Source organism: Leptonychotes weddellii, chromosome 14 (assembly GCF_054177405.1).
Source record: "Leptonychotes weddellii isolate Sample4059 chromosome 14, ASM5417740v2, whole genome shotgun sequence".
Classification (NCBI taxonomy): Eukaryota; Metazoa; Chordata; class Mammalia; order Carnivora; family Phocidae; genus Leptonychotes; species Leptonychotes weddellii.
In genome coordinates this window covers 9,620,321-9,634,408 of record NC_138382.1, presented here as the reverse complement: position 1 = coordinate 9,634,408, position 14,088 = coordinate 9,620,321, and the positions used below count along the sequence as shown (strand labels likewise).

General features: G+C 44.4%; 1 protein-coding gene across 1 annotated transcript in view; it reads right to left on the bottom strand.

Moving 5' to 3' along the window:
* Positions 1 to 14,088, bottom strand: part of PIP5K1B (phosphatidylinositol-4-phosphate 5-kinase type 1 beta) — a 257,277-nt gene that overhangs the window by 99,306 nt on the left and 143,883 nt on the right. Inside the window, exon 4 of the mRNA XM_081804060.1 lies at positions 8,713 to 8,843. Within this exon, the coding sequence (XP_081660186.1) occupies positions 8,713 to 8,843 (131 nt within the window). The remainder of the gene's footprint in view (positions 1 to 8,712; positions 8,844 to 14,088) is intronic.

Below are 14,088 nucleotides of genomic sequence, written 5' to 3'. Positions count from 1 at the left end.
TCTGGAGACTGCGCCCAGCACCTACACTTACTCAGCAAAAATGACCTCTTTACAACGTAAGATTTATATTATGCTCCTTCAGTGCATTTAGGTAGTGTTTGTGGGGTGGGGGGGGTGGAGAAAGTTTTCCTGTCTTGGCATAAAATCGAGGTCTGGGAAATTCCAGCTGTGAGGTTTTGAGCCATGGTTCTACATGTTCGGATCCCATAAGCTAGTCAAATTTCAATAATAAAAATTTGGAGGTCAATGTGGGATTTTCAACCTTATTTCGTTAAGTAAGAACCTAAACAATTACGCAAATTAAAGTACTGTACTTACCAAATTATAAAAAGAAAGGGTATGTTAACTCCATAAAAGGCAGGAAAAACTCTGAATAAACAACAGTACTTTATCTTGTTCTTTTTTCCCTTGTTTCACCAAAAAGCAGTTCGATCACAGACCAGTCTCTAACCTTCTGATATTCACCTCTTCTGAGGAGAGTTCCGCTGTTAAAGCCAAAGCCACTGCTCATCTTAAATTTAAATTTTTTTTCCAAGATTTTATTTATTTATTTATTTGACAGAGAGATAGAGAGAGAGAGAGCACAAGCAGGGAGAGCGGCAGGCAGAGGGAGAGGGAGAACAGGCTTCCCTTGGAGCAGAGAGCCCGATGTGGGGCTTGATCCCAGGACCCCAGGATCATGACCCGAGCCGAAGGCAGACGCTTAACTGACTGAGCCACCAGGCGCCCCTTTAATTTAAAATTGTGTGTTTCTTAATGACAATGGATGTTTAGAATTACATACTGTTGAAGCGTGCAGGAAGCATTTAGCCACCACCCGGCATTTGCCCCTTAGCAGATAAAAAATCAAAGTCCAGGGAGAAGGTAATGGCCAAAGCTGGTCAGGAACCAACAAGATCAGGAGATTAGATTAACACCAGACCAGTGGAAAAGTCCTAAGTGGACAGGTGTGCCTTAACTTAAACTTGACATTCCTAGGCCAGTCTTCCTTTTCAGGATTCAGCCATAGGCTTCGGGGTACCCCCTGCCCACATACACCAGCTCTTGTCCAGCAGGACCTCCCCCTGCAAGGTCAGGTGGGCAGAATTCTACTTAGAAAAGCTTGATTACCCACAGGAGCATTCTCATTTGTGTGTACCGTGAACACCTTAGCTTTGTGGTTTCACAGCCTGATAACCCAGTGCCATTTTTGGCGGCACTGGGAGGAGAGGTTTGGTGCTAAGTAGGAAGGTGAGACTATTTTAACATCTCCAAGGCACATAAGGGGTCCAGTTTTGAAGCGAAGAACCAGAGCTTTGATGTTTTCAAGGCAGCATTTTGTATTTGGTGAATTCACTGATGGCAACCTGGAACTGTCAGTAATGGGTTTGGGGTCTGTGGGCAAAAGGACCGAGTCAGCAGCTCCTGGGTGAAAGACACATTCACGTGATTACTGAGGGTGAGAAGTCCCACAATCTGCCCTCTGTAAGCTGGAGACCCAGGAAAGTTTGCAGTTAGTTCCAGCTCATGCTTAAAGGTCTGAGAACCAGGGCAGCCAATGGTATAAGTCCCGGTCTGAGCTGGCAGGCCCAGAGGCTAGGAGTGCTAATGTCTGAGGGCAGTAGTAGATCCCTGTCCAGTTCCAGCTGGGAGCCAATTTGCCCTCCCTCTACCTTTGGGTTCCACACAGGCCCTCAACAGATGGGATGATGCCTCCAACAAATTGGTGAGGTGATCTTGGGTCCAGGTCTTAATTCAAATGCAAACTTCCTTTGGAGAAATCAGCACAGACACCCTCAAAAATACTGTTTTATCAGCCATGAGGCATCCCTTAGCCCAGCCAAGCTGAAACATGAAATTCATCATCTCTGCAAGCATGACCACAAACAGCAGGCTAAGTAACGGGTGCTCTGTCTTCATGTGCAGATGGTGCTAGAGAGACAAGCAGGATTTGAGCAGCAATATGGTTGGACAAGGGACTCCAGAGTCCAGTAACAAAAAAATGGTGGCACCTACTCTTCAAACTGGACCTTTGTAAGTCAGGGTCTGCAGAAGCAGACTTCGGTGTTACTCATTTCCTCTGCCAATTCAGGCAAGTGGAGTCCCTTATGACTCTGGATTTAACCAGTGAAATAGCAATCGGTCCGCTCTCTTGCCAAATTAGATAGTGCTTTTCAATGGGAGAACAAGGGAAAGCAAAGCCAAAGACACAGTCCCTGCTGGCCGTCACCCTCCTGCCGAGCACTTCCGGCAGAGAGACACGTGTGCTGCCTTGTGCAATGCAAGACTACACTATCTTTTGAGGCCAGCCAGCCGACAGCCCAGTCCTTAAAAATCAGTAGCTGAGTGCAATAAGTCAAGCAGAGAAAGTCAATTATCATATGGTTTCACTTATTTGTGGAACGTAAGAATAGCATGGAGGACATTAGAAGGAAGGGAAGAATGAAGGGGGGTAAATCGGAGGGGTAGACGAACCATGAGAGACGATGGACTCTGAGAAACAAACTGAGGGTTCTAGAGGGGAGGGGGATAGGGGGTGGGGGGATGGGTTAGCCTGGTGATGGGTATTAAAGAGGGCACGTACTGAATGAAGCACTGGGTGTTATACGCAAACAATGAATCATGGAACACTACATCAAAAACTAATGAGGGAATGTATGGTGACTAACATAACATAATAAAATAAAATTAAATTTAAAAAAATCAGTAGCTGAAAGCAGCTTAAAGTTCAAAGCCAAATAATGCACTGTGGGCTGTCACCAGAAACACGTGGTATCACTGGCTATTTAAATGCTAAACCTCCCAAGCAGTGGGTTCCATCGAGGGAAATTGTGTTTGGAAAGCTATTTCAAATAAGTTAAAATGTTATGTAATACTCAGTACGTGCAAGAAACCTCTTATTTTGAACTAAAGGAAGAGGTATGTACCTTTTATTAAGAGGAAATCAGTTTCTCCCCATCCCCACTACATAAATGTTAAACAAATATTTAAAGAGTTTTGACTTGAAGGGACATCACACTATTTGGCTTGTCCGGCAAAGGCTACATCTCCTCTTTAGAGCAGGGAGGACTTTTTTTTTTTTTTAAAGATTTTATTTATTTGACAGAGAGAGATAGCGAGAGCAGGAACACAAGCAGGGGGAGTGGGAGAGGGAGAAGCAGGCCTCCCGCCGAGCAGGGAGCCCGATGCGGGACTCGATCCCGACACCCCGGGATCATGACCTGAGCCGAAGGCAGACGCCCAATGACTGAGCCACCCAGGCGCCCAGAGCAGGGAGGACTTTTCTGGCAGCTTCGTGTGTTGCCCACATCTCCGTAAGACGTGGTACAGAATGCCTGTACTGACCGGGGTTGGCAATCCTTTCAGTCTCTGCTGCAACTACTCAGAGTTCTACTGTTGTGGTGAGAAAGCGGCCACAGACGGTATGTAAATGAGTGGATATGGCTGTGTTCCAATAAAACTTTATTAACAAAAAGGGGCAGGGAGGCAGATTGGTCCCGTGGGCTATAGTACACTGACCCATGGTGTATATAGATAGGTTTTGGACGAGTTTATGTCAGCAGTCCTTGAAATGCAGCTATATGTGGATAATCTATCAAAACCATAAATAACATTCAGCATGGAAATCTGGAAACGCTCATATGAACCGTTGACCAATATGTTTGCTTGCCATTTAGAAAACTGTCTCACCCTTACGGTAGTTTTGTGTAATTCTCTGCCCAATGAGGGTATCCTTTGGCCACTCATATAAATCCCCAAAAGTGCAGACATCAAACCTGCGGACAATCTGTGTTCTGTGATGATTCTCACAGCCAACTGAACTCTATTTCATATGTGAAGAGATAAGATGCAGAAGACTTTTATAAAGTCTTTAGGTAGATGATTATTCTTGAATGTGGAAAGATATATAAATTTTTACTGCCAGCTTTCAAGCCATATTCTCCCCTGCGGGGAAGGCAGTGATGGTGTCTTCTGAAGGGGAGCAGAGGAAAATATTAACGCTGCTTGTCAAGGGGCTGGAGAGACAGCTTTACGTTGATAATTCTGAGGTAAAAGCTGGGTCCTTTTCTTATTCAAAAAAGCAGAAATCCTGTTACTGTGCTTTACTACCACAGTGTAAGGAAAAACCAAAACTCTGGAGCAAGCCGTCCCTGAATTCAAATCCTGCCTCGACCATTTACTGGTTGTATAGCTTTGGGTCAAGCCACTTACTGCCTCAGGGCCTTAGCTACTTCTAGGCAAAATGGATTTTTTCAGGAAAGGTGAAAGATAAAAACAGTAATTTAATACTATATGTTACATAAATATTCTATCAAAACTATCGGTGGTTCATAGTTGGTACTCATAAATTTTGCCTCCTTTTGCCACCTCAGGTTCGTGTTTACAAGGCAAAACATAAAACATCCTCTTTTTTCCTCATCTCATTTACACATGAAAACATATCGACAACTTTTGAGTTTCTGAGTGCAGCAGGGAATCTGGGGTCAAAAGATGAAGATACGGTCACCGTCCTCTTACTCATCTACTTTGATTTTGGAAGACTGGAAGAATCTTTGGATTCCAAAGATTCCGAATCTTTGGATTCCAAAGATTCCGAATCTTTGGAATTTGGAAGAATCAGATTGTTGAAAGGGATTTTATACCATCCTTCAAATCTCAAGTCCAGAGGCTTTTCCACCTCCAAAATGAAATCATTTGGAGAATAAATACGTAATATCTAAAAATGACGCCGAGCCACTTTTAAATAAATAAATAACACAATGCATTTCATTGCTAAGGGAAACAGATCCTGCAGCTTCACAATGGTAGTGAATTAGAACATGTCAAGGCGCCCTAAGCAATTAGTTTTCTCTATGACCCAGATAGACTCTTCGCATTTTAGAATCATTAGACCTTTCAGACCGCTCAGCTGCTCACAACCGGGGACAGTCCTGCCCACCTCCCCCCTACTCCTGTCTCCAGGCAGGTGGAGAAGTATGGGTGGGTAGGGCGGGAACTTTTTCTGGCAGCTTTACTGAGGTGTCATGGACATACGATAAAAGTATAGTCTGTTAATTTTCACACGTGTCTATATCCATAAAACCGTCGCCATGGAAAGATATTGAATTTGCTCATCACTTTGTGGGAGCATTCTGATTGCGAGAGTAACAAGGGGTTATTACTGGCATGGCCTGGGGGTGACTAATATCCTGAAATGTGCAGTCTTGCACAAAGAACGGTCTTATCCATAATAGCCAGTAGCAACTCCGCTGAGAAACGCTGGCCCAATCCCTTTGCTAAACTAATGAAGACACAGTCCAGATAAGGAAACTGAGGCAAGACTCAAGACAGTGTCTTCTGTGCTCATGTAAATACATCCAGAGTACATACGTTAAACAAACAATATAGTATTTGCTCGAAGAAATTCTTGACTGAATCAAATGCTTCATGTCATATTGACATTGAAAAGCGATACATACTTTAAAATGATACATTTCAATCAGAGAGGGAGACAAACCCCAAGAGACTCTTAACTCTAGGGAACAAACTGAGGGTCGCTGGAGGGGAGGTGGGGTGGGGATGGGGTAACTGGGTGATGGGCATTAAGGAGGGCACATGATAGAATGAGCACTGGTCTTATATGCAACTGATGAATCACTGACCTCTACCTCTGAAACTAGTAATACACTACATGTTAATTAAGTGAATTTAAATAAGATATAAAAAATGATATATTTAAAATGTGACAGTGGGTTCTTCTAAAGAGGGTCAGCTAGCTAGGTCTTCCTCCCCCCAGCGACTTGTCTGCCAGGCAGGGGCTGGTGCTGCTATCCTGGCATAGAGAGTGAAGGTCAGGGCGCCTGGGTGGCTCAGTTGGTTAAGCGACTGCCTTCAGCTCAGGTCATGATCCTGGAGTCCCGGGATCGAGTCCCGCATTGGGCTCCCTGCTCGGTGGGGAGTCTGCTTCTCCCTCTGACCCTTCCCCCTCTCATGCTCTCTCTCTATCTCATTCTCTCTCTCAAATAAATAAATAAAATCTTAAAAAAAAAAAAAAAGAAAAGAGAGTGAAGGTCAAAGACACAAATTCTAGGGGTGCCTGGCTGGCTCAGTCGTTGAGCGTCTGCCTTCAGCTCGGGTCATGATCTCGGGATCCTGGGATCGAGCCCCATGTTGGGCTCCCTGCTCAGCGGGGAGTCTGCTTCTCTTCTCCCTCTACCCCTACCCCCGCCCCACCCCCACTTGTGCTCTCTCGCAAATAAATAAAATCTTAAAAAAAAAAAAAAAAGACACAAATTCTAGGCATGGACAATGTTGGCTTTCCTACTCCTGAAGAAAAAGGTGAAAAAAAGACCTCATGTTGGCTTAATCAGAAAGATGCAGTATACTTTTAATAAATCATCCCTGAACAAAAGGATTCATGGCACCGAGAAAGTGCCTATGTGCCTATGAAGACCTACTTACATGCTCCTTGTTGTAAGGTATCTCATAGTGTTGTGTTTAATTTAGTTGCCAAATGGATATAATTTTGAAATGTTAGGTATTAAAAATCATTTGGAGTCTTATTAGTTGCAAAAATCATGTCATAACTTCAAGAACAAAATTTGGTATCTACTAGAAAGATTATCTCTGTAACATGGGAAATAGTGTGCTAGCTCAGTGGTTCTCAATTATGTGCTTAGAATCACCCGGAGGGATTGTTCAACAGATTTTTCAGTCTCACCCCCAAAGTTCCCGATTCAGTTGATCTGGGGTGGAGCCCAAGAATATACATTTTTAACAAGTTCCAGGTGATGCTGATGCTGCAGGTCTGTGGACTACGCATTTGGGCCATGATTTCCCTGGGGCCCATCCATAGTTGCTCTGTTGATCAGACACTCTGGGTAGAAGAGACCAGTGGGGATGGAGCACCTTGCTCTTCTTTATCCACCCATCTGCAGCTGTAACTGCTCTCAGCTCCCTAAACTCACCGCCAGCTATCCTCCCACAAAAGACCTTCATTACTCTTGTTCTTTGTAACCAAATTAAAAAAAAAATCTGGTTGAAATGTGTGGGTAGAGGTTCTAGAAGACCATGAGAGCCAGAACATCTCGCAAGCACGTTTACAGCAATTATGAACCAAACAGATCATTCCAAAAGATTCAGATAAACTCACGACATCCTGACTTTCTAGAGAAAAAATGTAGTTAATACATACTTTCTGGGAATGATAAACAGAGTGTTAAAAACAAACACACAGGGGCACCTGGGTGGCTCAGTCAGTGAAGCACCTGACTTTGGCTCAGGTCATGATCCCAGGGTCCTGGGATCGAGTCCCGTGTCGGGCTCCCTGTTCAGTGGGGAGCCTGCTTCTCCCTCTTTCTCTGCCCCTCCCTCTGTTCATGCTCTCTCTCTCACTCTCTCGCTCAAATAAATAAATAAAATCTTAAAAAAACAAAACCACACAGGACAATCTCCAACTATGGAAAGATGAACAGTGTCATGAGTAAACAGGATTACATCTTAGGCCTTGGGTTGTCCATCTTCTGTATGGAAACTAGTTCTGGGGGCTGCTAAGGACCCTAGGGAAGCAAACTTCAAAAGTTCTGATAGTTCTGTGTTTTTCAACAAAGAGCATTTAAACCAAAACTAGGCTGTCTGGGTTCATCACCTACCGGTTTGATTTCCAGACAGCTGACACCTGGACATGGAGATATACCCAAGTATCATTTCCCTGAAGACTTTAAAAAAAAAATGCAATGCAGATCCCAACGGTCCAAGGCTCACCCCAGCCATTTTCACCCAAGCCCAGTAATAACTGATAACAAAAGGGGCTTATTTGGGAGAGAAACACTTGTTTTAGAATAGCAACGTGCCTTACAAGTCAGTCCTCATTGCCCCAAAGACAAAATAATTGCCCTAAGCCCCCAAATCAAGTATCTGTATTTACATTTGCTAGATCAATTTTCTTTGAAAAATCCTGTCAGCAGCAGTGACATTTCCAATTTAATCATGATTACGTGTCTTCCTATATTTAGTGCTAGGCTTTAAAATTTTTAATTTATTTATTTTGGTAAAGAATACGTAATGTAGGGCTACCATTTAAGCCATGTGTAAGTATACGGTTCTGTGGGATTGAAGGCATTCACCCTGTTGCTCAACCACCACCACCATGTGCCTCAGATTTATTTATTGAATTGATCTTCCCCCAAAATACAATAAAGCTGGAGGTAACATGTGTGGTTAACTGGGGTGTTTTTGCAAATATGGTGTCAAAATAGCAGGATTCTCGTAAGTTCTCTGGAGGAAAGCTAAGTCAAAGTCATCACAAAGGAAGAGCTAGCTACATGACTGAGCTCCGATAGGAGGCTCAACTGTGGGCCCCCAACCTGTCTTTGAAATTGGGGGAAGAGGCAATGACCTGGCACCAGCTGCTGCTTCCAAAATGCCCTCTTTGTCTGAACCCATGCAGACATTACTCCGTGACTACTGCACTCTTTCCTGCTGAATCTCAGAGTCTGTTTTCACGCGATCTTCCAGGCATTATCATAACTAATTACAAGTGGCCCACAGGACAGAACCTACTTCCCTTCTCCATATAGAAAAACGCAAGCCACCTGAGGCAGCAGAAAGTAACCATCATCGGCACTGCTTCTGGGCCAGCTAAAGGCCCAGCGTGGACACGTAAGCATGCGCTGGCAGGCAAGTCTTCAACGTGAAGATGCCACCAGGCACATTCTTTAGCACGGACATCCTCACAAACGGAAATGTTCTTACCTCGGCAGGAACACGCTTTCCACTACATAAAAGTCTTGCATGAGGACATCTCTATCTGGCTTGGAAGTGAGATTCCCCACTGTGTATCCTATTCCCAGTTGAATAGCACCTTTGATAGCAGATGATGCAGTCTGCAAAGAAAACAAGGGTCAAGGTTAACCTCCATGGTCAAGGTCTCGTTCAAGCAGCAAAAATAGGAGACTGAGGTCAGGTGTTCTTTCTTGTCCCTAAGCAACGTGAAGCTGGGTTTGGAAAGACGACAGGATGCTCCTTTCGATGGTGAGTCTAATTCCGAATATTAAGGACCCTTCTTGATATGAAATTATTTTTATGGTAATGTTTCCTACAAATATTTCTTTTTTTTTTTTTTTAGATTTTATTTATTTATTCATGAGAGACAGGGGGAGAGAGAGAGAGAGAGAGAGGCAGAGGCAGAGGGAGAAGCAGGCTCCCTGCTGAGCAGAGAGCCCGATGCGGGACTCGATCCCAGGACCCTGGGATCATGACCTGAGCCGAAAGCAGACGCTTAACCATCTGAGCCACCCAGGCGCCCCCTACAAATATTTCTAAGGTCAAATTACATTCCTAAATCTCCACCTTCCTTGTAGTAAGAACTTAGAAATTTGGTAGGACACTTTCAATACATAACATTTTAATTTCTACCAAAAGAAATGCCACAGTCACGTTTTTTAAAAATCTGAAGCTCTAGAACACACCTATGGGTCACGAAGAGTAGGGTATCTTCGCAAGAAATGAGAGAGCAAAAAGTAATCTGAGTCTGTGAATAAAATTTAATTTGGGAATGGCTTACTGGTGTTGCCATGGATCCATCAGCAAAATTGCCTACACTGATCTGTGTAGCACATAGCACCAGCATACCAATATTTCCAATTTACCACTTTCCCAGTATCATTCCATAATTAAATACACATAATATTAAATTAGGAAATAATGTGTATACATACGTGTGTACATACATATACATACATGTGTATAGTGTGTGTGTGCATAGTTTTAACCAACATAATAGGAGAAACAGCAGAATAACTCCATTTAGGAAAATTAGAAGGCATTCTTCATAATGGTTGTGAAAGTGTGGTCATTTCAGGCAAAGTCAACAAATGATTATCGGGAACCTAGCCCCATGCTAGAGGTGGTTTGTTTGGGGTTCAATCTTGGGTGAGCGAGGATGACCGCACTGTGGGAGAGGTCCCTGGTCTTGGGGGTGGGGTGGAAAGGTTGTACAACATTAGCTTGGTTCTGCATGTCCTTTGTTTGTGATCATGGAACAGCATCCAAACAGGTTTAAAAGGTCTGAGAGTCTTACGCATAGAGACAGTTTTGAAGCCTTTAGAATGGATTATCTCCATATTTAAGGAAATCTGAGGATCAAGGATCAAACTTGAGGTCATGATCAATCAGTACTGACCAGCCACTTCCACTACACAAATGGAAACAACCCCTCTCCCTACGGAGTCATCATCTGGTGGCTTGCTCACCCCACTGCAAATATTACATCACCCCTCATCTGAGGACAACTCCCCACCCTCTTCCCTCCAGGAGGCAGAAGAATGGCTTGTTTTTCTTTATCCCCATGCTCTTTACTTAAGATCCCGGGGCAGCAGGATGGCAAAAGACTTAGCACTCAAGCCCCCAGTGCAACTAGTGCTTCAGAAACAAAAAGTTTGCTATTTTAATTCTCCCTCTCAGAGCTCTGCAATGCTACCAGTTGGCATTAGTGACCTTTTGTACCAAGAGCTCTGACTTCTGAAGGCTGAAATGGATTTTGTTCATTTTAACCTCGCATAAAAATTCCAAAGGCATTCCTTCTCCTATCCATCACTCAGAGCAGTATGGCATAAGATATGACATCAGCACTTTCCAGAGGACCCAACACCCCGAAGCATTCTGTTCTAGACCTATCAACAGAGTCATGTGCTCTCAAAGTGCTTGTCCCTCCCCATCCGCACACCTGACTGCTTTCTGGAACTATCTGTATTTCTACTTATTTCAGTCATCTACTACTCCTTGGGCTGGAACACCTCTCCTACAGATGGAGTACCCAATTTTCTGTTGACTACCCTCCTCCCCGACCCCAGGCAACAGAAGGTGGTCAAAGTAGTAGGAGTCTATATCTGGTATTTTCAAACTTGAGAAAGCATGAGAATCTCTGGGATACTTGTTAAAACAGACTGAAGGCAAAACCACGGAGACAGTAAAAAAAGCCCTGGCTGCCAGGGGCTGGGGGAGGGCTTGCCAGGGGCTGGGGGAAGAAAGGGGGTGCACAGAGGGTTCTCAGGCAGGGAAAATACTCTGTATGACACTGTAATGATGGATACATGTCATTATACATTTGTCTAAACCCACAGAACACCCAAAATCAAGAGTAAACCATAATGGGGGGCACCTGGGTGGCTCAGTCATTAAGCATCTGCCTTCGGCTCAGGTCATGATCCCAGGGTCCTGGGATCGAGCCCCGCATCGGGCTCCTTGCTCGGCGGGAAGCCTGCTTCTCCCTCTGCCCACTCCCCCTGCTTGTGTTCCCTCTCTGGCTGTCTTTCTCTCTGTCAAATAAATAAAAATCTTAAAAAAAAAAGAGTGAAACATATTGGAAACCATGGACTTTGGGGGACTATGATGTGTCAATGCAAGTTCATCAACTGTAGCAAATGCACCACTCTGGTGGGGGATGGTGACAATGGAGAGGCCATGCATGTGTGGGGGACAGGGAGCACATGGAAAACCTCTGTACCTTCTCAATGTTTCTGTTAACCTACAGCTACTCTAAAACAATGGTCTTAAAAAAAAGTCAATGGGCATTGCAAACCAAAGCCAAAACCAAGAACAGATGGATGGGTTACATTTCCAGGCTTTCTGATTCTGGGAGTCTGGGGTGAGGCTCAAGAATTTGCTCTTGTTCTAAGGAGCACCATAAAAATCTTCCTCCCATGGCATAAGATTAAATTTTGAGTTCCCAAAGGAGTAAGATTTTGGAAAGGGCCCCGCTGACATCTGTTTATGTTAAACCCCCAAACAGACTTGCGATCCTACTGCCTTCCTTTCAGGCTCCATAAAATTCAAGAGCTCTGATGGGAGAAACTGTGGAAAGTGTAATACAAGTTACTATTTTTTGGATCAACTCTTTGTGCCAGACACTTGATACACGACCATCACAATCACAAACTAGAGTAATCATAGCACATACTTATAGAGCATTCACTGAATGGCAGGCACTGTTGTAAGTGCTTTTGGTTATTCGAACTCTGTTATCTTCACAAGGACCCTATAAAGTGGGACCCTATAAATTGCTACCTCCATTTTACTGACTCAGGAAGGTTTGGTGACTTACACTGGGTCACACAGCTAGGGGAGACCTGGGATTGGGGACTCATACCTGGGGAGTCTGGCTCCAGATTCCCAGCTATAAGCAACTACACCATGGCCTCTAACCTCAAAATCTCTCAACTCATATAATCCTTTCAAGGACCCTTTCAAGCAACAATCACATTTCCAGGTGGGGATTTAAAGCACAACAAGGTTAAGTGACTCGCCCCAGTCGCGTTGCTAGCGCGTGGCAGATTCTCGCTGCAAAGCCCTCCCTGTTTGCACATCTGTTTTTTTCTAAAACGAGCCTAGAATCCAAGTCAGAAGGTCCCGTTAAAGTCTGGCTGTTTGACCTCAGCAAAGGAAGTAGCTCCGTGGGGGCCATTCCTTTTGATAAAATAGGGATAAAATGTTTTATTTGCTTCTAGTCTGACCCAGCCATGAGTAAGCCTAGGAAAAGCTGTAAACCACTTGGAAAACCAGTATAAAGACTGGTTAATGTCACTTGTTAAGGTCACTACTAGTAACGTGGGGCGGTACAAACATCAGGAGGTATTTTGCTGTTGAGGGAGGGACCACACCTTGAGGTCTCCTCCTCCCCATCTCCATGTAAAATTAACGGCTGTAGCACTGATGCATTTGCGTAGAATTAAAAAGCATCTTGCCTACTTCGTGGAAATGTCTGATCATATTCTGATCATATTCAAGCATGTGGTTTCTTCAGTCACCAGCAGTAAAGGTTCCATCCCCGGAAGTCCTCCCAGGCGACGTGAGGCACGGTGATGGGCGGTGTTGGCGTATTTTCTAACACAGCCACTCTTGAACAAGATGTGTTTTAAAACTCTAAAACTGAAATGTTACTCGGAGTGTCTCTGCTTAGCGATGAGTAAACCATGATGCTGAGGAAGAAGCTTCTGTGTGTAGCGCTGGTGGTTGCTCTTCTAGAAGAGTTCTTTCCCTGCCAAATGTGAGCCACAAGCCCTTCTTCCTTCCTTGAGGATACCCACCAACAGACCAGGGAGCCAGTAACAGGTGGATGGCTTCGTACACACCCAGCCTCTCCAGGTTTCCCAGCAAGACTTTGCATAGCTTCTAACAGCGCTGTGACATGACCATTTTTCCCTTCCAACTCCAACAGGGACCTCGGACTCCTTCCAAACATATAGTTCTAGATTTCAGAACACAGCGAAACAGGCTATTTTTAATTCAGGACTTTGCACGGCCTAAGTGGCAGCATGTTGCCTGGATACTAGAAAAACCTCTCAAGCATTTCATACTCAGAGAAAGAACCAGAGAACATCACAAAAGCAAACCACCGACACTTAGTCTCATAGCTCCTCTTTCCTAACGCAAACTTGTGCAGGGATGAGGGTAATACTAAAAGGAGAAATGAAGGTCAGCTTGCGTTTGTGCCATAGGTTCTATTTTTCATTTTTTTTTAAAGATTTTATTTATTTGACAGAGAGAGACACAGTGAGAGAGGGAACACAAGCAGGGGGAGTGGGAGAGGGAGAAGCAGGCTTCCCGCTGAGCAGGGAGCCCGATGCGGGGCTCGATCCCAGGACCCCGGGATCATGACCTGAGCCGAGGGCAGCCGCTTAACCGACTGAGCCACCCAGGCGCCCCAGGTTCTATTTTTCAAAGCACTATCTTTTAATGATTGTATTTTGATCCTCCCAATTGTTATGTATAAGGAGGGTTTATAAAGCCCATTTTATATAGGGGCACTTGGCGGCTCAGTCGGTTAAGCATCCGACTCTTGGTTTTGTCTCATTTCATGGTCTCAGGGTCCTGAGATCGAGTCCCGTGTTGGGCTCCGCACTAGGGAGGGAATCCTGCTTGTCCCTCTCCCTCTGCTCCTTCCCCCAAACTTGCTCTCTTGAATAAATAAATAAAGTCATTAAAAAAATAAAGCTAATTTTATAGATAAAGAAACTGTGGTTCTGGGAGAATAACTGGCTCTAAACCTCTTGGCTGGTACGTGGTGGAGCCAGGAATGATACTGTGGTCTCCAAGGCCGCTGGTTCAGTGCTCCATCATACACAGCTGTGT